Below are 26,761 nucleotides of genomic sequence, written 5' to 3'. Positions count from 1 at the left end.
AGTTGCTTCCACCTGCAATGTGAGGGACCTGGGTTTGATCCCTGGATTGGGAAGATCCCTTGGAAAAGGGAATGGCTGCCCACTCCAGTATTCTTGCCTGGAGAATTCCATGAACAGAGGAGCCTGGCGGGCTACAGTCCATATGGTCGCAAAGAGACAGACAAGACTGAGTGACTTTCACTTTCTTAAGTCGATTCAGTCGTGTCCGACTCTGCGACCTTATGGACTGTAGCCCGCTAGGCTCCTCTGTCTGTGGAATTTTCCAGGCCAGAATACTAGAGTGGGTTGCCGTGCCCTTCCCAACCCAGGGGTTGAACCTGTGTCTCTTATGTCTCCTGCGTTAGCAGGAGGGTTGTTAGTGCCACCTGGGAAGCCCTCTCATGTTTTTAGCATTAGTTAAAATGTGCTAGCTACATGGTTGGGTAATTTGTGATTTAAATAACTTTGGAGCCATCATATAAATATATCTCAAACATCTTTGCCTACTGAAGCATCAGGACTGAGTGCCATGGTACATTGCCTTACTGACTTTGCTTTTGTAATTTTATTATTTATATTCTTGTTTCTTTTCTATCTGAAAAGATGAAATTACTGGAACAAGAACTTCCTCTCTAAAACTAAAGATTTTTCACTGTCAGTTAAGTATGGTTAACCCTTGATATATTTATTTTAAACACTTCTAGTTTATGTGCCAGTGTAGTAAAGTCCCCTTCTCCAGAGGATCTTCCCAACCCAGGGATGGAACCCAGGTCTTCCACATTGCCGGTGGATTCTTTACCAGCTGAGCCACAAGGGAAGCCCAAGAGTATTGGAGTGGGTAGCCTATTCCTTCTCCAGTGGATCTTCCTGACCCAGGAATTGAATCAGGGTCTTCTGCATTGCAGGCAGATTCTTTACCAACTGAGCTATTAGGGAAACCCTTAGTAAAGTCAAGTGAGTTTAAATAGAAGAACAAAAATCAAAGAAATTCAGGTTCATCATAATATATTGCATTTTATTTCTCTTCCATCACATTATTAAGAGTACATTTGGCTAGAAATAAGTTAGTCATAAACATGCTGTTAGATGTTAAATATTTTTACTTTTAAATTGAATTCCAAAAATATTCAGAGATAAAAGTGCAGCTTGTTTATATTGTTGATGATGATAGGGAGACATGATTCACAAGGAGTTAGACACAGTTCGGTACACACTATGTTGTGATTGGGCACCTCTAATGAAATACAGGAAAGTTCTCTGACTACTTTTCAAATAATTGTTTTAGAAGTTGTTTCTGTTAATAATAATGCTATCAACTGAATTTTTATAATGCTTGATCCAGTTTTTAACTCTTTTTTCATACCTTTGCTTGCTTCTTCTTACATGATTCTCATAATAAACATGTAAGATAAGTCGCTTAAATATCATTTCTATTTTACAAATGTGAAAAGTAAGATTCAGAGAATTGCTCATTTGTGTAGTGAGGAAGTTGTAGGGTCAGAATTAGAATGGAGATAAGAGACATGACATGTTTAGCACCTTGCTTGGCATTTAGAAACTACAAAGTAAACGTTATGTGCTGTTTGAATTGGAGAAGGCAATGGCAGCCCACTCCAGCATTCTTGCCTGGAAAATCCCATGGACAAAGGAGTCTGGTAGGCTGCAGTCCATGGGGTCATGAAGAGTCCGACACGACTGAGCGACTTCCCTTTTACTTTTCACTTTCATGCATTGGAGAAAGAAATGGCAACCCACTCCAGTGCTCTTGCCTGGAAAATCCCATGGACGGGGGAACCTGGTGGGCTGCCGTTTATGGGGTCGCACAGACTCGGACACGACTGAAGCGACTTAGCAGCAGCAGCAGCAGCAGCAGCTGTTTGAATATATTATCATCATCCGTATCAGTGAGTCTTTTTTTGCATCATGCTAAATACTTTGTTTTAGGAACATGCTATTTTTGTGTATGAAGTAATATCTGAAAACAAGTCTAGTGACAACTCAGTTTCATATTTCCTGAACTCACTTTTCCAAGTGAATCTTGTTTATTTAGTAATTAAGCATGATAATGTATGAAAAAGCTAACCAGTGCCACAGTGTTAATCAAAGATGATAGTTCTTGGTCTCATTTTTCTCAGACTTCTTTTTTCTGAGAGACTGAAATTTTAGCCTACTGTATTGCAAAATTACTACCGTAGGTAAGAATAGCAAAATAACTTTACATAATGTAATTATTAATTAAATAAATGTTATACATAAGATTTATGTAACACTGTTTCGTGCTGTGATCCTAACAGAGGTGTAATACTTATTTTGTCAAAAAGTGTCAAATTTAGTTGGAGAGGCACTATAGAAACATGTGAAAAATTAAATAATAGAAGGTTTATCATGAGGTTGTATGTAATTACTTGACAAAAGAATGCTATCAACTCAGAAGAGAAGGTGGTCAAAGTTTGAAGCCTTCGTAGAGAAGTCTAGAACCACCTGGGCCTTCAGGATCTGAAAGTCCGTAAGGAAGGGAGACATGAGACAGATCTGATCTTAGAGGTCATGCTAACTTTCTAGCAGTGTGAGGTAATATCTTTTAACAATGACTAAATCAAGCATCTTGCCTGTACTGACAGTTTATTTTCAGTCAAATGGTGAAGAGAACTCTTTTTCTTTTGAGGGCTTGACTTATCTCTTTGGATAGTTTTATAATTTTATAAATTTATAATTTTATAGCTTTATAATTTGTATTGCCTTAGAAACTAGAGAGTATACACAGGCATGTACTGTTTTTGACACCTATTATTTTTGACATGCTAAACTTCCAAATGAAATTAAAAGACACTTGCTCCTTGGAAGAAAAGCTATGACCAACCTAGACAGCATATTAAAAGGCAGAGACATTACTTTGCCAACAAAGGTCTGTCTAGTCAAAGCTGTGATTTTTCCAGTAGTCATGTATGGATGTGAAATGCTGGATGATTTCACTATAAAGAAAGCTAAGCACTGAAGAATTGATGGTTTTGAACTGTGGTGTTGGTGAATACTCTTGAGAGTCTCTTGGACTGCAAGGAGACCAACCAATCCATCCTAAAGGAAATCAGTCCTGAATATTCATTGGAAGGACTGATGCTGAAGCTGAAACTCCAATACTTTGTCCACCTGATGCAAAGAATTAACTCATTTGAAAAGACTCTGATGCTGGGAAAGATTGAAGGCAGGAGGAGAAGGGGAGGACGGAGGATAAGATGGTTGGATGGCATCACTGACTCGATGGACATGAGTTTGAGTAAACTCCAGGAGTTGGTGATGGACAGGGAGGCCTGGCGTGCTGCAGTCCATGGGGTCGCAAAGAGTCAGACAGGACTGAATGACTGAACTGAACTGAACTGAAACTTCCAGAATGAAAATAGTGTTTTTAAGGTAAGTAAATAACTATTATGGGATTTCATATTATTATTATGGAAGACCAGATAATGAAATTTCTGGGTTGTGTGGTAACTTTGTATTTAACTTTTTGAAGAACTGCCAAACTTTTTCAAAAGTCTGTGCACACCATCTCAACATTTCCACTGACAATGTATTGAAGACTCCAGTTTCCCCACAAAATGTGCTTTTATTTTTTAACAGAGAAACATTTGCATTGTAGGAAAAACAGGCAGATTTATGTTTATTATTTTAAAATACTACCATTATATAAAAAATATAGGTAACATAAAAATAAAACCTTTTATTATTATTAAATTTAAAAAATTTTTATTTATTTATTATTATTTTTTTGTATCCAATACATGTTTATTGGGATGGTTTCCCATTCATCTTGATACAGGGTGCTTTTAGTGCTGCTTCCCTCTGAAAGAGCATCCTTCTGTAAGCCTTGCTTTTCCTCCTGTAGGCTGGCAGAGGACAGTAGAGAAGCCAACACACAAAACTACTGTTTGTGCATGGCTAAAGACGGTGGTGATTTTATAGCATCCTGGGCATTTTGCATCCGTGAAATAGGAACTGGGGCTCTGCACCAGGTGCTTCTTCTTGTGTTTCCTCTTCTCTTCTGGAGAGGGACGAAGAAGTTCCTTTGCGAGAGGCATGTTCTCGTGAGGAGGTCATCACCGCCGGAAAGGGTATTGTTAAAAAAATATTTATTTATTTGGCTGCACCAGGTCTTAGTTGCTGCATGTGGATCTAGTTCCCTGACCAGGGATCGAACCCGGGCCCTTGCACGGGGAGCGTGGAGTCTCGGCTAGGGCACTACCAGAGAAGCCCCAGAATGAAACCTTTTAAAATGAAGTCCTTTGATGTCTGTTGGTCACTGACTGTGCAGTTTGAAATTTGTCTTTTTGCCAACATAAAGAATGAGAACTCAGCAAGCAAAAGTGATAAAAAAAAGTTTTACTCCACAGGGACGTGTCTGATTGCTGGCCCAAGGTCTCAAAGTTCATGGGTTGCTGAAAGCCAATAAGATGTCCCTTAAAGCTTCTGTATTTCAGGAAGTAAGTGCATGATTCATTAAGGGAAGAAGCTGTCCTGTCCCCTTCATTTTCAGTGCACTTTGAATTTATCAGAGTCATGGGAAACTAGTGAAATTAGATAGTATTTTTGGCATGTCAAAAAAATCTGTGTAGAAGATATATAAAGTTTATAAAAATTTCAGGTTGTTAAACTTTTTAAAGATATTTTGAGGGAGAATTTGTGAATATTATTTTTGAAATTAACACACCAAGGAGCAGGTTATCTCAGTACTAGAAATGCTTTTGTTCTATTTGAAGGTGATGTTCCTTATGTTTGTTTGAAAAATATTAGCCTTTAATCTTCTTTGGTAAAGAATACCAATTTTCTTTTTTAAGGCATATTTGCTCTTATAGTAATTTCCAGCCTTACCCTCAAACAAGCTTTGTTATTCAAGAAGAATTCATGGTAAATAATGCAATACCTCTGAAGGTCCCTCTGGAATATCAGAATTAATTTAAAACAAAATTTTGACATGTTGATAAGGTTCAAATTATATTTAGAAATTATATATTTTTTGGATTATTTTTTTCTTAGCTTTATATTTGTGAAGTTTTTATTCACTGCTTATTTACTCAGTGCTTATTATGTGTAAAGTGCTAGGCTAAGCACCAGGGAACATTTTATAAAGGATTATTTAATTTGTTTAATACTTATTAAATACTTGAAGGGTATAAAGCATTGTGACAGGCACCAGAGTAAATAATCCCTGGCCTTTAGGAACTAAAACTCTATTGTATTTGAGGGAGAGTAGATAAACACACAAGAGACAAGTAAGGAGTAGTGTAGGAATTAAGTGCCTAGTAGTTTAATTATGTTCAGAGAAGGTCAAGGTCAACATGAGTAAGACTGGTAGTAATAGGTGTCATGGAATTGATAGACCCTGAAATGGGTTCAGGATGTAGTTGGAACTTGAATAGCATTAGGGAAGTCAGAAAGCACCTGGTGGTGCTAGAGGCCGTGGATAAATTATGAAAAGTCATAATGAGGTTCATGTCTGGTTAGCAGAAGAGCAGCCCATATCCTTTTTCATTCCAGTTGAGGATTCTGGGAGATGGTGATGTCTTTACAGAAGGCATGTGGAGGTGGTGTGACTTGAGGAGAGACCTTGGTTCAGTAAAGACAGAGTTCCAGCATAGGATTGGATCGACCCAATTCGACATGAAACTAGGTTTGAAGTTTGGGGGTGAATAGTTACTGCTGATGATTATTAGAATTAAGGTGGTAGCAGTGGAGATGAATGAGGATGTATTTTGTAGATAAGCCCTGTTGTGCTTGCTGATGGTTTTGATTTGGGAATGGAGAGGATAAGGTGAAAGAAGAAGGAATTAAGACTGATTACAAAGTTTTTGACTTGAAAAATTGGGCGGATGTTGGTTCAATTTACTGATATAAAGAGAACTATTATAAACATGTTTTAGGGCTTCCCAGGGCTTCCTGGAGTATAAAGTCAAGTAGGCCTCAGGAAGTAATACTATAAACAAAGCTAGTGGAGGTGATGGAATTTCAGCTGATCTATTTTAAATCCTAAAAGATGATGCTGTTAAAATGGTGTACTCAGTATGCCAGCAAATTTGGAAAACTCAGCAGTGGCCACACGACTGCAAAAGGTCAGTTTTCATTCCAGTCTCAAAGAAGGGCAGTGCCAAAGAATGTTCAAACTACTGAATTGCTGCTGCTGCTGCTGCTAAGTTGCTTCAGTCATGTCCGACTCTTTGCGACCCCGTAGACGGCAGCCCACCAGCTCTGCCGTCCCTGGGATTCTCCAGGCAAGAACACTGAAGTGGGTTGCCATTTCCTTCTCCAATTCATGAAAGTGAAAAGTGAAAGTGAAGTCGCTCTTCCCGACCCCATGGACTGCAGCCTACCAGGTTCTTCCATCCATGAGATTTTCCAGGCAAGAGTACTGGAGTGGGGTGCCATTGCCTTCTCCTAAACTACCTCACAGTTGCACACATTTCAGATGCTAACAAGGTCATGATCAAAATCCTTCAAGCTAGTTTTCAGCAGTACATGAGCCGAGAACTTCTACAAGCTGGATTTAGAAAAGGCAGAGGAACCAGAGATCAAATTGCCAACATCTGTTGGATCATAGAAAAACCAAGGGAATTCCAGAAAAACATACACTTCTGCTTCACTGACTACACTGCAGCCTTTGACTGTGTGGATCACAACAAACCAGAAAATTCTTAAAGTGATAGGAATACCTTTCCTGTCTCCTGAGAAACCTCTATGCAGGTCAAAAAGCAACAGTTAGAACCAGATATGGAACAACAGACTGGTTCAAAATTGGGAAAGGAGTACTTAAGGCTGTAAATTGTCACCCTGCTTATTTACTATGCAGAGTACATTATGCAAAATGCCAGGCTGGATGAATCACCAGCTAGAGCCAAGATTGCTGGGACAAGTATCAATATCCTCAGATATGTAGATGACACCACACTAATGACAGAAAGTGAAGAGGAACTAAAGAGCCTCTTGATGAAGGTGAAAGAAGAGAGTGAAAAAGCTGGCTTAAAACTCAACATCCAAAAAATAAGAAAATGGCATCCAGTTCCATCACTTCATGACAAACAGATGGGAAAAAAATGGAAACAGTGACAGACTTTCTTTTCTTGGGCTCCAAAATCACTGTGGACAGTGACTGCAACCTTGAAATTAAAAGATGCTTGCTCCATGAGAGAAAAGCTATGACAAACCTAGACAGTGTATTAAAAAGCAGAGACATTACTTTGTGACAAAGGTGCATATAGTCAAAGCTATGTTTTTTTTTTAGTAGTCATGTGTGGATATGAGCATGCATGCATGGTAAGCTGCTTCAGTAGTGTCCAACTCTTTGTGCACCTGTGGATAGTAGGCTGCCAGGCTCCTCTGTCCATGGGATTTTCCAGGCAAGAATAGTGGAGTGGATTGCCATTTCCTACACCAGGCTATTTTTCCAACCCAGGGATTGAACCTGATTTTCTTACATTTCCTGCATTGGTAGGTGGGTTCTTTTCCACTGTCACCACCTGGGAGTTGGACCATAAAGAAGGCTGAGCTCCGAACAATTGATGCTTTCAAATTGTGGTGCTTGAGAAGACTCTTGAGAGTCCCTTGAACTTCAAGGAGATCCAACCAGTCCATCCTAAAGGAAATCAGTCCTTAATATTCATTGGAAAGACTGATGTTGAAGCTGAAACTCCAATATTTTGCCAGCTGATGTGAAGAGCTGACTCATTGGAAAAGACCCTGATGCTGGGAAAGACTGATGGCAGGGAGAAGGGGGCAACAGAGGATGAGATGGTTGGATGCCATTACCAACTCAGTGGACATAAGTTTGAGCAAACTCTGGGATGTAGTGAGGGACAGGGAAGTCTGGCTTGCTGTGGGCTGGCAAAGAGTTGGATATGACTGAGTGACTGAAAGAAAATAACAGAGGGCTTCCCAGATGGTGCAGTTGTATAGAATTTGCCTGCAGTGCAGGAGACGTAGGAGGCTTGTGTTTGATCCCTGGGTCAGGAAGGTCCCTTGGAGGAGGAAATGGCAGCCCATTCTGGAATTCAGAGGAGCCTGGCAGACTGTAGTCCATAGGGCTTCAAAGAGTCGGACAGGACTTAGCGGCTGAGTATTTGCACACACGCATGGGGCTTCCCAGGTAGCTTAGTGGTGAAGCACCCGCCTGCCAATTCAGGAGATGCGAGTTTGACCCCTGGGTCAGGAATATCCCCTGGAGGAGGAAATGGCAACCCACTCCATTGTTCTTGTCTGGGAAATCTCATGGATAGAGAAGTCTGGCGGGCTACAATCCATGGTGTCAGAGTTGGACACGACTTAGCAACTGAACATTATAAGCAGATTTAATTGGAAAAACAGCAGTACTTGAGATGGTTATGTGGTATCTAAGGGAAGATGCCTATTGCAGGGGTCCCCAAATCCCGGGCCATGGACCAACTGCGCAGCAGGAGGTGAGGAGCAGGTTGGTAAGTGAGCAAAGCTTCATTTGCTGTTCCTCATCACTCCCCATTGCTTGTATCACCGACTGAACTATCTCTGCACCTGCCCCTGCCTGCTGTCCATGGAAAAATTGTCTTCCACGAAACCAGTGCCTGATGCCAAAAAGGTTGGGGACCGCTGGCCTAATGGGCAGTCAGATCTGTAATTGTGGATTTCAGTAGAGCTACCAGGAATGAGGGGATATAATTGTCAAAAAAGAATCAAAACTCTTAGTATTTATTAGCGTTAATATTAGTGTGGTTTTCTTAATCTAACATTGTCAGTAAGAACTTTAAAAATTTAAGGACTTCATTTCATTATTTTAAAATCCTTAATTCAAATATCTCACTTTGCTAATTCTAGTTATTTAGTTCAATATTGTCCTTGTTGATTGTTTTGATAACCATTAATATTTGTTATCTTGACTATAATTACTCACACCAAGAATGACTTAGGACAACATATGGCAATTAAACAGTCTTTAGAGATTGTTTTCTTACTTACATGTAGACTCTACATGTATTCTTTCGATAATTTCTTCTTTTAAAAAATTGAAGTAGCTTATTTATAACATTATTTAAGTTTCACATGTGCATTTTAATGCAACTTCTGAATACACCTCCATCCCCACCTCCACAGGTCTGGTTTCCATGCAGCACCGTACAGCTGACCCCTTTTGAACCATCTTGTCCTTCCCAGAACCTTTTCCTCTGGTAATCACCACTCTGTCCTCTGTATCTGTGTTTGCTTTGGCTTGTTTTTTTTTTTTTTTTTTTTCATTTTTTTTGTTCTTGTTTGTGTTTTATATTCCACAGAGTGAAATCATTGGTATTTGTCTTTCTCTGTCAGAACTTACTTCATTTAGCATAATACCTTCAAGGTCCATCCCTGTTGTTGAAATGACTAGTTTTCATCTTTTTTTTATGGTTTAATAGTATTGCACTGTGCGTATATACCACATCTTCTTTATCTGTTCATCTGTTAGCGGGCACTTATGTTGTTTCCATGTATTGACTCTCATATGTAGTGCTGTGATAAACATAGGGATGAACATGTGTATGGTCAGGCCACTCAAGATGGCTGTTCTCTTGCTCTTGGCACATCCCCTGTTTGACCAGTCCCTGCTTCACTCACATGAATATCCAGTTCTCTTAATTATCAGGCTTAATTAGCTCCTGGAAACTGATGAGCCCACCTGATGTCAATTCCCTCTATAAATGGTGGCCTCCTCCTCCCCTGAGTAGCAAAGACTGTTCCCAGGTCCTGCCCAGCATCTGCCACACATGGTGGGGTGTCACTCCAGGACTCTTTGTGTAAGATCCCTCTATCCAATAAATCAAGGGTCCCTAACTCCCGAGCTGCAGACTGGTACCCGCTGGTCAGATGAGCAGCAGCATTTAGATTAGAAATAAAGTGCAGAATAATTGTAATGCGCTTGAATCATCCAAAAACCATCTTCCCCAACTCTCGGTCCGTGGAAAAATTGCCTTCCGTGAAACTGGTCTGTGGTGCCAAAAAGGTTGGGGACTGCTGCAACAAACCACTGATGTCTCTGCCACTGTCTCCATGCTCTTTTTTTGGTGTTGAGGCTGGGCAACTTTAAGACTTGCAGGGTGCAATGCAACAATATATCTTTTCAAGTTACTTTTTTCATATTTTGTTTTATATGGAAAAGTAGAATAGCTGGATCATATGGTAGTTATATACTTATTTTTTGAGTAATTTCTATGCTGTTTTCCGTAGTGACTGCACCAGTTTACATTCTTACCAATAGCACGTGAATTCCCTTTTCCTCCACATCTTCACCAATACTTATTTGTTGTCTTTTTGATAATAGCCATTCTAATGGGCATGGGATTGAGACCAAGGGTAGTCATCAGTTAGCTCCATTAAACTGTAAATTGCTTAATAAATAATTAACTGTACTCTGCCTTCATTGATCAAGCTTCCTTTAAGTTGTCCTCTAAGCATCATGTAGTCTAAAAGATGTTTGCCTGAGTTGGTTTTTCAGGAACTTGGAGTCAGCTGTGTCCAGTTAGAGTCTGAGCTGGTTAGGACTGGCGGGATTACCATCCCTCCAAATGGGATGACCTCTTGACGTCAGAAGAGCAAAAACTCCACCCTCAGAACGTGCGTTCCGTGGAGAAGCACGTAGCTTATTTGCGCCTGCACAGACTGATGATCCCTCACGTCTTTCTTATCTCCAATTACTTCTCTTCATGCTCCCCACACCGCAGCTTTACCCAGAACCGTCTCCAGTCTGTGGCCTTTGGGGAGGTGGATGTGAGATTTGTTCTCCCATCTCTTCGCCTGGCTGCCTCGTGAATAAACCCTTTCTCTGCTGCAAACCTCAGTCTCGCCGTTTGGCTTGCTGCACCTCGGGCAGTCGGACCCAGTTAGGTAACGAGATGATATTTCATTGCGGCTTTAATGTGCGTTTCCCTGATAATTAGCAATGTTGAACATCTTTTCATGCGCCTGTTGGCCCTTTTCATGTGTACTCGGGAAAAACGTGTGTTCAGATGTCTGCCCATTTTTTAACGGAGTTGTTTGTTGTTGAGTTGTATGAGTTCTTTTATGTTTTAGATATTGGCTGCTTCTACCAGGTAGCCTAAAATGAAAATGGGTTGTGTAAGTCTAGCCTCTTAATTCTGTTTTCCAAAAATTCCATTGTGTTCCTGTTTTCTCTATATAGAGAGGAGTATTTTTGTCATACATTCTAGATTTTTATCAGTTTCTAGGTGAGTTTTAATTTCTCATCCTTATCCCAGAACTGTTTCCGGCTGCCTCTCTATGCTTTTATGCATTTCTGGCAATTTAGTGTAGCTCCACCATCATGTTATACCGCAATCACTGATTTATTTGTCTGTTTTCTTAGCATATGGAATTTACTGAGTAATCGATAAATGTTTATTGAATGATAAATGAATCAGTAAAAAAGTTGGCATCTGTTATCTTCTAAAAATTTACTTCAGTAATTCCTTAATGATAAGACATAAGATTTCATGGAGAGTTAATTTATTTTCTAGTTTATTTCTAGATTAAAATCAAGTGCCTGCAGTTAAATTTTCTTTGTGTTCCATATTAAGTTTTGAATTATAAGTACCTTGATGAGGAAAAAAGGACCAGGAGCTGCTGAGGCCCACCCCACAATTAACATTTTTCCCCGCACTGACGCTTTGCTTTGTGCAGCCTTCTGTCTTGGGAAAGAAGAAACTGAAGGAAGAGAGTGTATTAGAATCAGTCCCTTCTCATCTACTAAGTGGCAGATAGTCAGATGGTGTGTGTTGTATTATTTATTTAATCTTTTGCTATTCTGACGAAAAGTTGTCTTTTTACATATAGAAAAGACTCTAATGCTGGTGTGATTTCTGTTTAAAAATAGGAAATAATTGTTACTGAGGAATAGAAGAAATTTTCTATTTTTTGAATATGTGTATGTATGTGAAAGTGTACAAGAAATTTACAAAAAATTTTAAAATTTATGTGTTCTACTTTATGTAAAGCTTCCACATAAAAGGATTTAAAACCTGTGCACATTGGATCTAGGCTGTTTGGCCCACTATTGCTCTGTCATACGTGTTTTTGTTTTTGTTTTTTATATTTTAGAACATAGATCTTGGGAAGAAAAAGAAATAGTTGTCAGCAAATGTTTTTCTTCTTTTAAACATGGGTTAAAATGCCCATTTGTTTCTTGATCAAATATATTATTTGACTTCTCTTCTTTTAGAAATTTCAAGAAATTGCTGAAAAAAATATGGAAAAATTGAACCGTATTGAGAAGTCACACGAACAATTGGTGTTTGAAAATTCCCACTTCAAAAACTTATTATCACAGACCAAAAGGGAAAAGACCTCCTTGCTGGCAGCCTGTGCATTGATGGCTGGCGCCTTCTATCCTCTCTACAGCCGATCATCTGCCTTATCTACACAGAGAGATTTTCTCCAGGAGCAGGTCAACACTTTTGAGTTGTTAAAATTGGAAGTTAGAACTCTAGCCCAGGCTTTGTCAACAGTAGAAGAAAAGAAGCAAGAGGAAGCCAAGATGAAGAAAAAAACATTCAAAGGATTGATACGTATATTCCGGAAAGGTGTTATTGCCATTTTGGCAGCAAACAGGCTGAAAATTTTGGGCCAGTCGTGTGTCTCTCTTTTTACCTGGATGGAGAGTTTCAAAGAAGGCATAGGCGTGTTGGTGTGTACAGGAGAGCTCAAAGACAAGCATAAAGTTCCAAGTAAGATCATTTGGGTTTTAAAAATCTAAGTTGAATGTAAGTGACATCCAAAGTGAATATGTTGGCCCTTATGCAAAGACTTTAAAAAATCATTTACAATGTCAACTCATGTAACATATCTACATATATAGGTATCAATAGAATTATATGTGTGTATGAATAACTATATCTATATGTAAGTTAGGTTTTGATTTTTGTTGTAAACATTAAAATATAAACAAGGTAGCAAGTACATGTAATTTCAACTTTGTATAGCTTTATTATATTTCAATGTTCTTTTCGCAGTAAATTGAAGAGTTTGTACAGTGATTTTTCAGTAAAGTCAATCCAGAAACTCTGACCTATTTAAAATTAATTAGCATAAATTACTTTCACTTCATTTGAGTTAGTATAAAATGATCAGAGTTAAAAATCTATTGATGAATAAAAATGAAACAAATGTGAGTTTACAGCAAACATTTTTTTGAATGCTTGACTATTCCTTTTTTTTTTTTAAATCATGATATGGTAACCCACTCCAGTATTCTTGCCTGGAGAATCCCATGGACAGAGGAGCCTGGTAGGTTACAGTCCACGGGGTCGCAAAGAGTCGGACACGACTGAGTGACTTCACAATGGTTGCTTTACAATGTTGGGTTACTTTCTTCTGTGAATTGGCTGTATGTATACATAAATCCTCTGCCTCTTGGACTTGCCTCCTGATCCCACCAGTCTAGGTAACCGCAGAGCACTGAGCTGAGCTCCCTGCACTGTGCAGCGGGTTCCCACTAGCTAACTGTTTTGCACATCAGTCCGTTCAGTTCAGTTGCTCAATCGTGTCCCACTCTTTGCAACCCCATGGACTGCAGCATGCCAGGCCTCCCTGTCCATCACCAACTCCCGGAGTATACTCAAACTCATGTCCATTGAGTCGGTGATGCCATCCAATCATTTCATCCTCTGTGTCCACTTCTCCTCCCGCCTTCAATCTTTCCCAGCATCAGGGTCTTTTCAAATGAGTTAGCTCTTTGCATCAGGTGGCCAAAAGATTGGAGTTTCAGCTTCAGCATCAGTCCTTCCAATGAACACCCAGGACTGATCTCCTTTAGGATGGACTGCTTGGATCTCCTTGCTGTCCAAGGGACTCTCAAGAGTCTTCTCCAACACCACAGTTCAAAAGAATCAATTCTTCAGTGCTCAGCTTTTTTTTGCTAGTCCAACTCTCACATCCATACATGACTACTGGAAAAACCATAGCTTTGACTAGATGGACCTTTGTTGGTAAAGTAATGTCTCTGCTTTTTAATATGCTGTCTAGGTTGGTCATAATTTTTCTTCCAAGGAGCAAGCATTTGGAACATATATTGCACATAGTATTTTACACATAGTAGTGTCTATGTGTCAGTCCTGGAATGCGTGACTATTCTTAGGCAACAATTATTTCAATTTTTAACTTTTCAAAAGTAAGCTCTTAAATAATATAAGTAAAACTAAAGAAAATTTTCTTCTTTTTTTTTATGATGTCAGTTACCATTACCATTATATATATAAATAGAGTCAATAAATCTAACATTTATTATAGACTTCTCCATACTAGGTGAAGTTCTATGTACAATTTTTATCTATTTCTTAAATAGCTAAACACTCCCATAATTTTAAAATAAATTTTAATACATTTTTGTAGCATTGCATAACGGATTTTTTCTGTTTGTGTAGAACATCAAAAGGAGCAGTTTCGTTGTTTGCAAGCTCTCAGTTGGCTCACCAGTACTGACCTTCTTGTTGCAATAATCAGTTCCATGGCTGAATTACAGGAAGCTATTAGTAAAACAGGTATGATTCCCTTTTTTTATGTCCTTGGAAAATACAAAAGTTAATGTCCAGAAATGCCTTTTGGTACAAATTCTGATAAACCTTCAAAGAAGAAAATGTATTTATCTTTCTTTTATTCAGAGAGATGATTAAATCTATATTTAATGAAGTGGTGAATTAATGCAATTTTTGATGTAGTATTTTGTCTTTATGGAGAAATGGTGAATCAATCCATCTACCTTTTTTCCCCCCTTAGGATCTGCTTTTCCTATGGAAAGCTCATCATTAGCTTTTTTATTAAGAATTGCTGGTAACAATCTTTCAAATGTTTTAGTCTTCCTTCTGTTTCTGGCTGTGAATTTTAGACAGTTGAATAATAAGTGAATCAGTAGAAAATCTTCCTCTCTCATATGGCAGTGTTTTTTTATTTATTTATTTTTTTGTTTAATTTTGTGTGTGTGTGTGTGTGTGCGCGCGCGCGTGCTCAGTTGTGTCCAACTCTTGGCGACCCTATGGACTGTAGTCCACCAGGCTCTGCTGCCAATGGTGTTTTTCAGGCAAGAATACTGGAGTGGGTTGCCCTTTCCTCCTCCAGGGGATCTTTCTGATCCAGAGATTGAACTCGTGTCTTTTGTATTGGCAAGTGGATTCTTTACCACTGCACCACCTAGAGTTAATTTGAATAGTCTGCTCTTTTCCACTAGATGAAACTGCCAATAACCAGCAGTTTCCAACGGTCTAAAATTCAAGTGTATTTTCTTGTGATAGATTGCATGACTTGTTTGTGTGAAAGTTTCAATGAAAACTGATTTTTCTGTACTAAAAGAGTAACATACAGTTACCTACTGCTTAAGCTATGTCAGTGGACTAATTATGGTCATTTCAGTCACATTAATGGCAAAAAATAAAAAGAAGTATAGCAGAGTCGTTAATACTTGACTGCATAATAAAATATTCTAAGTATTAGTGAAATAATTTGGGATTTATTTTAATTCTTTATAAACAATTCTTCTGTGTAAATATAGATCATTTATTGTGATTTCAAACTTCTAAACCTAGGCTCCTGTAGTACAAAACTTATGATTCAAAGATTATTTTTAGATTTTTCCATAAATGTTGGTAAAAAAATATGCATATTTTAATATATTGGCAAAACCTCAACATACTGGATTTGGAGTCTGAAATAAAAGTGTACATAAATATATTTTAAGAATATTGGTAGCAATAAGTATAGGTAAGAACTATCAAGTGGAAGATAGACCAAGAGTAGTGTTTGTAAGTGCATGCCTACTTTCAGGAACTAGCTGCTGCCTTTGATGTTAGAACCTGGTATACCTCTAGCTGGAGGAAATAGCACGTTCAAGAAAACTTATTTTAGGGAAGGTTTAATGTTGTTGGGTAAAGAACACTACTTGGGGCCTTCCTTGGTGGCTCAGTGGTGGAGAAGCTGCCTGCCAGTGCAGAAGACACGGGTTCGATCCCTGGTCCGAAGGATCCCACATGTCATGGAGCCTTTAGACCTGTGTGCCACGACTGAGCCTGTGCTCTGGAGCCTGGGGGCTGCAACTGCTGAGCCCTCGCGCTGCAACCTCGGGGCCCGCCTGCCCTCCAGCCTGTGCTTCGCGGCAAGAGACGCCGCTGCCATGGGGAGCCTGCGCACCACAGCTAGAGAGCGGCCCCGCTCTCTGAAGCTAGAGGGGGCCCACGCAGCATGGAAGACCCAGCACAGCCAAAAGTTAAATAGATATAAGTTAACACTTTTTAAAAAGAACACTGCTTAGAGAGGAGAAAAATGAGGGTTGCTTAGAGAGGGAAAATAATAGATGTATCAAAGTACTGAAGAATATTAGAAAGGATATGACCCAGGCAGATAATTGTTATTGAACTAGTACAAAAATTATCAGTGTGATCCTTGATATTATATTCAGTCTTGCTCGTTATTAGTTGTGTGAAGTTGGGCAAGTTACTTAACTTACCAGGCCTCGAAGTCTTTACCTATAAATGAAGATAATGCTGTCTTCCCAGTTGTTATGAGGAATTAATATGATAACGCTTGAACATTTTGTATGGTACCTGGTATATAGCGGGTGCTAAAAAATTGTTGTTCCCTTACCCCCTATCTCACCATGAAAGCAGCATCTCGTGTTAATGAGCATGAACACATGCATGTCTCCTGTATACATTTTTTAAACTACTAATTGCTAATTTTCTGTTCTAAAATTGCTTAAGTGCTGTTATACCGTGGAGGCAACATGATGTAGGGTTAACTATGTATTCTTCCTGATTTTGAGTACTGACTCATGCTCACCAAGTGACATGGGCAAGTTATTGAAACCCTCTGTTGCCGTTTCTTTATGTGTAAAGTGGGAATAGGATCACTTTTCTCAGAATTGTTTAGAGGACTAAATGAGTTAATTTGTAAAGCACTTACTTGTTTTTGTTTTCTATTTTACTAACTTTTCTTAGTTCAAATATTGGTCTCTATTTAGATTTATTGCATTAATGAAATAATAATGAAATTTCATAAAAATGTAAATTTCAGTTGAAAATACATTAGTTTATCTTAAAATTTCAAGGTCATTTACACATCCCTTGCAGTTCCAATTGTTAAAACTTGGTTTTGTTATAAATTCATATACATATAAGGATTAAGAAAACATTTCTCTCTCTCAATCCACTCACCCTTCCTTCCTCCCTTTCATCTCTTGGAGTTCCCACCCACTCATCCATCCACTAACGGACTGATAAGTGATATAAATGATATCATAGGCTGCATGCTTTTCTTTTTTTTTTTTTTTTTTAGGCTACATGCTTTTTAATGTCTTCATTTAAAAATTATTATTATTATTATTTTTTTCTTCACAGATTTTATTGTGACACAGAGTCAGATAATTTATATATCCAAGGAGGCATGGCAGTCAATACAAATTAAAGTTCTTGTCAGATAAAAAACATGGTATTTTCTGCTTATCATGATGGAGAATAAAAGACATTTACTAAATTTATATTTGTACTGCAGATATCAGAATATTCACTATTTTAAAACTGTTATGCTTTCATTTCGTTCTTGAACATTTCATAAAATTTTGGGCAAAAATACTGAGAAGCATCTTTGACTTTTCCTAACATCAGTGGGTAAATGTTCAGTTTTTTTTTTTTTTCCCCATTAAAATAATGCTAGCATCTATTTTTAATTGTTTAAAAAAAAAAAGAAAAGAAAAAAAAACACAGAAATCTTTATTCCTTTCACATTTTAATTATTCAGTTTTGTCAAAACCAAAATTACAAATGGATATTAATATTAGTTTATTTATAGGGATTGTTCTAAACGGTCACCACTTTACTAAAAATTATTTTGAAACAGCCTCAGACTTATGGAAAAGTTGCAGGTACACAGCAGAGAATTATATTGGCTGAATGGTTTGCAAGCAAGTTGCTCACATGCTATTCTATTATTTATTTCTGGTAATATTCTTCTAGAGAGTGATTGTGATATCTGGATAATATATATCAGTTGGACATTCCATCATCTGTTTAACCAATTTACAGTAGGATGTTTTCATCCTAGGCCAGGTATCAAGAATATCAGTTCAGCTTTGATTTGTAATCGATTTTTTGTCCCTTGAATCATCTAATACTGTGAGTTGTACCTTGATTCTTTCAGCCATGTGAGAAACTGAAATGGTAGAATCTTGGGAAAGTCTGCTTAGGACATGTGAAAATTCGGAAATGAAAGAGAATGTTTCTTAGAACTCTTTTTCTTCTCTGTTCCCTCTTTATTTTTCTTTTTGAAGAATATGCTAAAAATGTAAATCATATTACTTGTCAGGACTATGTACTGATGGCATCACTGTCACTTTTTTATTTACAGTATTGTGTTAGTTTCTGGTGCATAGCAAAGTGATTCATATATATACACACACATGCACATATATACTCTTTCATATTCTTTTTTTTTTGGTGTTTATTATAGAATATTGAGTATAGTTCTCTGTGCTATAAAGTAGATTTTTGTTGTTTCTCTCTTTTATATATTTAGTAGTTCATATCTGGGTTTCCCTGGTAGTTCAGTTGGTACAAAAAACCACCTCTAATGCTGGAGACCTGGGTTCGATCCCTGGATTGGGAATATCCCCTGGAGAAGGGAACAGCTTCCCACTCCAGTATTCTGGCCTGGAGAATTCCATGGACAGACAGTCCATGGGGTCGCAAAGAACCGGACATGACTGATATCTGCTTATCCAAAACTCCTAGTTTATCCCTCCCCTTCCCCTTTACTAACCATAAATTTGTTTTCTTTGTCAGTGAGTCTGTTTCTGTTTTGCAAATAAGTTCACTTGTATCATATTTTAGATTCCACATATAAGCGATATCATATATTTGAGTTTCTGACTTACTTAGTATGGCAGTCTCTAGCTCCTTTCGTGTTGTGGCAAATGGCATTATTTCATTCGTTTTCACTTGTTTTCTTTTTAGCTCCAGGAAAGCTAGTACCTGTATGGCAATACGAAGTAATAACTTCTAATATATTAAATAGTAGCTATTGCTTCTCCTGTTATCTTTGTTCAAAGCTTAAATATATCAGTACAATACTCTTTTAGAAATTTAGGTGCTTATCTTTTTTAGAGTGAGTTCTGAATTAAACTATTAACTATTTGGGAGAGAAAATTAAACATGTTGGATATATAATAGAATATTGATTAGGAACCTGGATTCTAAATTTGAATCTGCGTTCCACTGCTTTCTACATGTGTACCATTGGGAAAATCATTTCATCCTTTTTCCTTCTCACTATCTGTATCTGTAAAATTTGGCCAAGGAAAGTTCCTAGCTCATAGTTATTCGGAGTAAAAGCATCTTTCCAAGTCCCTTGTATATATCATTTTCCAATAAATGTCATTTTATCTTTTTTTTGTATCCTGATGTCTCAGTGGAACCTGTATACCTTTTCATGAAGCTGCAAGTTCAACAATGGTGACTTGAATTCACTACTCAGAAAGTGAAGTGGTTGCTAAAGGTAGTTAGCCCTGTTGCCTTCTTAAACTTTGACAGTGTATTTATAGGCAGTGGGCAAAGACCCCGATTTCCATGTTGTCTCTGTAAATACTGGACAGGTGGCAACCTTCTTGCCTTCATTAAAGTGTTTGCCCACTTGAGATAAATTACCTCTTCCAGGTATCCAAATGGTGTGCCTGCAAGAGATCATTTACCTCAAACAGGGGAGAATGTTACTTCCACTGAAGAGCTAGGATATCAATCATTATAGGAATGGACTGAAGAACCCTATAGATAGCTCAACTTTTTTATGTAACTTGTTCAGACTGAATTTCTCAACATAGAAACAAATGTGCTGATTTGCTCTGAAACATCTCTGAATAAATACAGGTGTAGCTGATGATGAATAGAATGTTCATGCATTTTGTTATACATTTCAATTGTAAGTGAATCTTAATTATATAGAAGATAGATGACTCAGATATACATGCCCCTGCTATTACTACTCACAACTCTCTTTTGTTGTATACTTTAAGTTAACTTTGTAGAGGTCATAGCAGCTCTTCCACTCAAAACTCAGAAATCTAGGCTGTATTTGGCACAACACTGAGGTTTCATATTAGGAAGTTCAAAGCGGCAAGTAAAGATATTTGTATTAGCAAGTAGTTATTGGTTTATATTTTAAAACTTAAAGACTTTATTGAATCCTAACAAAGAGTACAAAGAGACATGTCACTCGAAATGTGGCTGTGGACCAGCAGCCTCAACATTAACAGTGATATGCTAGAAGTGCAATGTCATGCCAGAATCTGCGTTCTAAAAAGATGGTCTATATACACAGTAAAGTGTGAGAAGAAGTAATTTACAGAATTTTGTTATACACCTAATGTCATTCATATCTCAAACAAGTACAGTCTGACCAGGGATCATTTTTAACTCTTGAGCTACGCGTGTCTCCTTTGAAGGAAGCCACATTTAACTTACCGACTTGTATTTTGTGGCTTTAAAAATGATTATGTTTGCCTTTTCCCATATTTCTCAAACATTTTGAGAATTTTCAAGCATACAGAAAATTTGAAAGGATTTTATGATGAACAGCTATTTTGTTTTCTTAAGTTAAAATTTATTTGCCTGTCATTTTTAAGAACACTTTTGAATGAATAATTGATCTTTGGAAGTGTTTGTGACCATGTCAAATTCCAGTGTCACATGTCCATAGAGTATATTTACTAGTTAAAATAATTTACAAGGTCAAAATTATTTTAAGAAACATATATGAAGCGTTAACATATTTGTAACTTACAGATGGTTTGTGGAAACTTTTAGGAGCCATAGAAAATTTGATTGAATATCCAGATACCATCTAACAAAGCAGCACAATTGTTTTCTTAAGATTTTTTGTAAAAGAACAAAAGAAAAAATTTCCTCTCAGATCTATTCTAAAGTAATACATGTGTGTTAAAAATATTTTTAACCCCCACCTTGCTCCAGAGAAAAGTTATGGCAGCTTACAGGTGTTTATAAAATAAGTAAAGATAGCTTCTATAAACCCCTCTCTGAGAGTATGATTATTATTTGTGTGTACTTCTTTCAAGTTCTATTTCAATATGACCAGATCATCCTATGTACCAATTTTGTTGTTTGTTTTTCATCTCTTATTTTCAATGACTAATAATCATATAATCTCATTGACTGTTGTAAGGGTTGAAATGAGTTATTGCATGCTGGCAGTGCTTGGTTTGTCGTGTCTTTGTATCAACAGCAGTAGTAGTCTTCATTTCTTACTTTATGAATCAGCTCTTTAGCTTGGTGTACAAAACTCTTCTTGATCTGATTCTCAATTTTTGTATAGTTTCACCTCTCTGCACTCTCATTCATAAATCTACAGTTCAGCTAAACTGAGTTGCTAGCTGTTCCCCAGATATAGGATGCCCTGTTATGTCTCCAAACATACAGAGCAAACTATTTTTTTTTTCCTACTAGACCCTAAGAGGAATTTATTACATGTATTATCATATTGGAAATATTGAATAACATCACAGTTTATACATTTAAAAGCTGCTTCATGAAGATACAGAAGTTTTTTTCTTGCTAGTGTTACTTATACTCATCTTCAGTGAAAACTGAGAGCATATTATAGTAGTTTTTAGAGTGGAGTAGTCCAGGTATATAGCTTCCTTATTGTTTAAGCTGATGGAAAAGTAGAGGCTCAAGGATGCATATTTATGATTGAGTAGTACATTTATTAGATAAGGTGTGTCAGTCGCTCAGTCATGTCTTACTCTTCGTGACCCCATGGACTATAGCCCACCATCCTCCTCTGTCCACAGAATTCCAGAATACTGCAGTGTGTAGCCATTCCATTCTTCCAGGGGATCTTCCCGACACAGGGACTGAACCTGAGTCTCCTGAATTGTGCACAGATTCTTTCATCTGGGGTTCACAGAACCTTTCTCAAAATGGTCCATGGATAGAATTCAGAGGGGGAGTATTGATGGACGTGAATGAAAAATAATTACATTTTGGTTTACTAACCATTCATGAACTTCAACATTTCCTTCAGTTATGCATGGTGATGACAGACCATGATAATATTAACAGCATGGTGACTTAGTTACTAATTAAAATCACAGCTATTTAAAAATTATAATGTAGTTGTTACAACTATCTCTAGATATTGTTTATGCCCATCTTTTGGTGATCAGTAATAGATTATCCCACACATGGTTTGTTATCAGGCTTCTATGTATAGCTGGATACTGATGCAGGGCAGCTGACCACATCTCAGGACAGCCCTACACCTAGTAGTTGTTCATCCATCCAGTGGAGCGTCTGTGTTCTTCACTCTATGTTGCTTTCCAGTACTCCCTAAGTAAAAAATCCTGTTACTTCTTTGAAAGAGCAACCTGTAAGCACCTGAAAACAGTTCAGAACTCTTTCAAAAGTGTTAAGTTCCTTCTGTCTTTATAGCATCTAATGCGAATCATAGATTCACAATCTTTCTAACTTTTTGATATAAATCTATTGAATGCATTGACTTAGCCAAAGATGAACTCACTGAATTTTGAACAAAAACTTTCCACAATAGATTTTTAAAAAATTTTCATTTAAGTATAGTTGATTTACAGTGTTATATTAGTTTCAGATTTATAGCAAATAGATTCAGTTATACATATATATTATTTATCAGATTTCTTTCCTTATAGATTATTACAAAATACTGAGTATAGTTCCTTGTGCTATACAGTTAGTTACTGTTGGTTATCTATTTTATATATAGTAGTGTATACATATTAAGAATTTGAAAGCCTTGGTGTATTCTAATATTTTTTGAGAAACGCCTATCTCTGCCTTGTAAAGTGAACTATAAGAACTTTAATTACATTTGTAGCAGTAAATGCTGTGGGTTAGGGTTTTCATCACTTCTAAATATTAAAAAAAAATTGATGCTAGCCTGACATGTTTAATGCCTTCATAAAGATCCGCTCATAGGTCAAGGTTCTTAGTGTGGCTAAGCAACAACTTTCACATGCTAATTAAAAAATATTAATTTTAATCAGTTGATATATTAATTTTAAATATATAATGCACATAATATTTATAACTTTATATAATATTTATAATATATATTTATAAATATGTAAAACTCATATATAAATATATTTACATTTAAATATATAAGTTATATTTAAACATATAAACTTATACATATTTATATTTATAATATATTTATATAGTATATTTATAATAATTATAATATATAATATATTTTAAATATATTATCTTATATCTAATACATTCAGTTCAGTCATTCAGTTGTGTCTGACTCTCTGCAACCCCACATACTGCAGCATGCCAGGCTTCCCTGTCCATCACCAATTCCTGGAGTCTACTCAAACTCATGTCCATTGCATTTATAATGCCATCCAACCATCTCATCCTCTGTCGTCCCCTTCTCCTCCCACCTTCAGTCATTCCCAGCATCAGGATCTTTTCCAATGTGTCAGTTCTTTGCATAAGGTGACCCAAGTATTGGAGTTTCAGCTTCAGCATCAGTCCTTCCAATGAATATTCAGGACTGACTTCCTTTAGGATTCACAGGTTGGATCTCATGAACCTTAAAATTGTTTGATAACTGCATTTTAATAAAATTTGCTTTCATTGTAATTCTATATATTTTGAATTAACATGTTTAAAAGTATTATTATAAGAAGGGGATCCGTAGGTTTTATCAGGCTACCAAAGGTGTATATGGGACAAACATGACCAATAAACCCCTGCTTTTGATAATCATTCCCCTCAATAGCATCTGTCTAAGTCAAGGTATGTTTTTGAGTACTCCTGTTATTGGTCATTTATATCTATAGTATTATTTACAAATAACACTTATAGAAACAAGAGCTACTGATTTTTAATCAGTGTTATAGATCACATCTCCACATTGCTTACTTAGCACAGTATCTTCATACATATGAGTTGCTCTATCACTAGCTGTTTAATGAATGAATGAGGAAGGCAGTTATACAGTGCTTTTTTTTTTTAAAGCTTTATTTATTTTAGTTGCACCCTGTGGCATGTGGGCTCTTAGTTCTTCAACCAGGGATCAAACCTGTACCCCATGCAGTGGAAGTGTGGAGTCTTAACCACTGGACCACTGGGGAAGTCCCAGTATACAGTGCTTTTTAAATTATTTGTGTTATTTCTGTAAAAGTGTTTATGCATGGTATAAAAACTTGACACAATATAGAAACTTGCACAGAAGAAATAAAAAAAAAATCACCCAAAAGGCTATCCCTATCATTCTTAACACTTTAATGATTTCTACAAATCTTCCAGACATGTGTATAAGCATATATACACACCAACACATGCAGTTTTATATGAGAAAATCATATAATCATGTCTCATTATAATTTTTTTCTACTCACTGGATAATAGATTTCTTTCTATGTCAGTAAGATAAGTGTACTTCATTATTTATATCTGATCACATACTACTCCAGAATTCTTGCCTGGAGAATTCCATGAACAGAGGAGTCTGTTGGGCTACAGTCCATGGGAGTCACAAAGAGTTGAACATGACTCAGCGACTAACACTTTCACTTTTCCCTTATTCTGTTGTTTATATGTATATAGTTGACTGAGAATTCCCTATTGATGGATATTGACATTTTTTTCATATTTTTAAATTATTTTAAGTAATATTATAATAAACTATGCTGTGATTAGCATATTTGTACATAAAAGCATTTTATACTTGTGCAATTATTGCCTTGGCGAAGTCCTAAGAAATGAGTTTGCATATTTTACATTTGGAAATTATAGTCAGTCTTCCTTTCATAAAAGTTTCTTCGCATTACAGTTCCATAAACAGTACTTAGAATTCTGATTTTCACATTGTATCTTTGGCACACAAAGTTTTGACAGTCTTTTTCATCTTTATCAATTTGAAAGAGAAAAGAAAGCTCTATATTATTCCTTATTTATAATTTTGATTGTTAGGTTGCATATCTTTTCATTTGTTCTATACCCATTCATATTCTTTTACAAATTAACTCATTATGTTCATATATGGGGGTGTGTGTTTGTTTCATATAGAATTATAAGAACTCCTTGTATATCATGCATATTAGCTTAAGACTACTGGTCAAAACAATTCTCTATGAATTTGTTTTGAGGATATTAACCTTAGTCATGCAATATTGCCCCTTCTATTGAAAAGGTAATTTCAGAACATAGAGTCCTCTTCTTTCTTGAATTAGGGGAAAAATGATTAACAAATGTATTTAGTGTAAATAAGAATTTGTTAAATGTAACAAGTCAAATGTTTTAAGCAGTCTAGACAGGTTTAGACATAAGGAATTTCAGTGACTTTATTTTCCCCCTTATTTCTGTATCATTACACAAATAGTTCTACAACTATGTCAGTAGAGGATTTTTTTGTTTCTTCACCTGTTTAATATTGAATTAATTGTACTCTATACTGTATGATGTGAAGTAAATTGTAAAAACACTTCTTATTCATCAAAGCATAAATTACTTAATATGCTTTCTGTAATTCATCGAAAGTAGCAGTTAGAAACTTGGAGTGTATGCCTCTTTCCCACTTCTTATAAATTCAAAAGAATGCCTTGTGAAATTATTTTGCCACTTCATTTCACCTCTCAGAGTGGTTAGTGTCTATACGTTACTGTGATATAGGAAAAAAAGCCCTACCATTCATTAAAATTTAATTATAGTTGATTTTTCTTCTAAAGGATAATAGGTTTATTACCTTTGTATTCCTGAAAATTTCTTATAACAATGAGCCTTTATCCCGTCTATTTAGAAAGAATAACTTTTGACATACTATAAAAGCTAATGTTAATCATCTTCTCTTGGTATCATTGAATGCGTTCTTGTATTCAACATTATTGCAGCTACTATAGAAGCAAAAAGAAATATAACTTAATCCAACAAACATGTTAAAAATACCTATATATGCTAGACTGGCACTGTAAAGACAAAGAAAGTTTATTAGATGAAAATAATCAAGGAGTTGCAAGCTTGCTGGAGAAACAGGGAGTACATATATAGACATCAGAATTGATGTGTTATATTGAATGTTATAACAAATAAATTTTACTGTTTATTCAATTATTTAACCTGTTAAATACATCCTATAGTTTTGTAACTCTTTACAGTGTTCTGCATTTTATGTTTATTCTACATAAACCTACTAAATTTTTTATTCATGATTTATTTAAGAAATCTGTTATGAAAAGAACTGTGTATTGTAATTATACTTTGTGCCTTCTGTCCATGGGCTTCTCAGAGAACATATTTATGACAGAGGACATATTTTAAATTTACTTTTCCTTATATTCTTAGAAGCCAAAGCATCAACAGCTGAAAGAAATCAGTTCTACATCGAGGATGTTTTATCCATCTAGATGTTTTATAAGGGTTTTGTACTTTTATCCAATTAACAATTTCTAGTTCACGTGTAACTTCTGAGAAGTGTGGTTCTCTGATTCTAACTGCTGCATAAACTTAGAAATTCATCTTTCCTTTTGTAAACTGAGGAATAAAGAAAGAAAACAGTCTCAAGTTTTTGAGCAGAGGGCTTCCGTGAGATGACAGTTTTTGACAGAAAACCACGGACGGATCAGCTGCTCAGTCACTGCTACTCTCAGTGTCCACCATGTGTGTTCTTAGAATCATGAAACACTTTTCTCTTGGAGAAAACTGGCCAAACACTCTTTTTGCTCTTCTGATGTGTAGACAAGATTTAAATTAACTCCCAACAGCAGAGG

At 36.5% G+C, this 26,761-nt stretch overlaps 2 protein-coding genes across 7 annotated transcripts in view; one reads left to right on the top strand and one right to left on the bottom strand.

The window, feature by feature from the left end:
- The window catches only part of CCDC171 (coiled-coil domain containing 171), a 314,797-nt gene that overhangs the window by 117,426 nt on the left and 170,610 nt on the right, over positions 1 to 26,761 (top strand). For all 6 annotated transcript variants that reach the window (XM_065908260.1, XM_065908262.1, XM_065908264.1 and 3 more), the window contains 2 exons: positions 12,176 to 12,680; positions 14,376 to 14,492. In XM_065908260.1, coding sequence (XP_065764332.1) covers positions 12,176 to 12,680; positions 14,376 to 14,492 — 622 coding nt within the window. The remainder of the gene's footprint in view (positions 1 to 12,175; positions 12,681 to 14,375; positions 14,493 to 26,761) is intronic.
- Positions 3,801 to 4,052, bottom strand: LOC136148618 (small ribosomal subunit protein eS27-like). Its single transcript, XM_065908265.1, has one exon. It carries the CDS (start codon positions 4,050 to 4,052, stop codon positions 3,801 to 3,803), a length of 252 nt encoding a protein of 83 aa, XP_065764337.1.

The sequence above is a fragment of the Muntiacus reevesi genome, chromosome 17 (assembly GCF_963930625.1).
Source record: "Muntiacus reevesi chromosome 17, mMunRee1.1, whole genome shotgun sequence".
NCBI lineage: Eukaryota > Metazoa > Chordata > Mammalia > Artiodactyla > Cervidae > Muntiacus > Muntiacus reevesi.
This window is presented reverse-complemented; position numbering and strand designations above follow the sequence as displayed.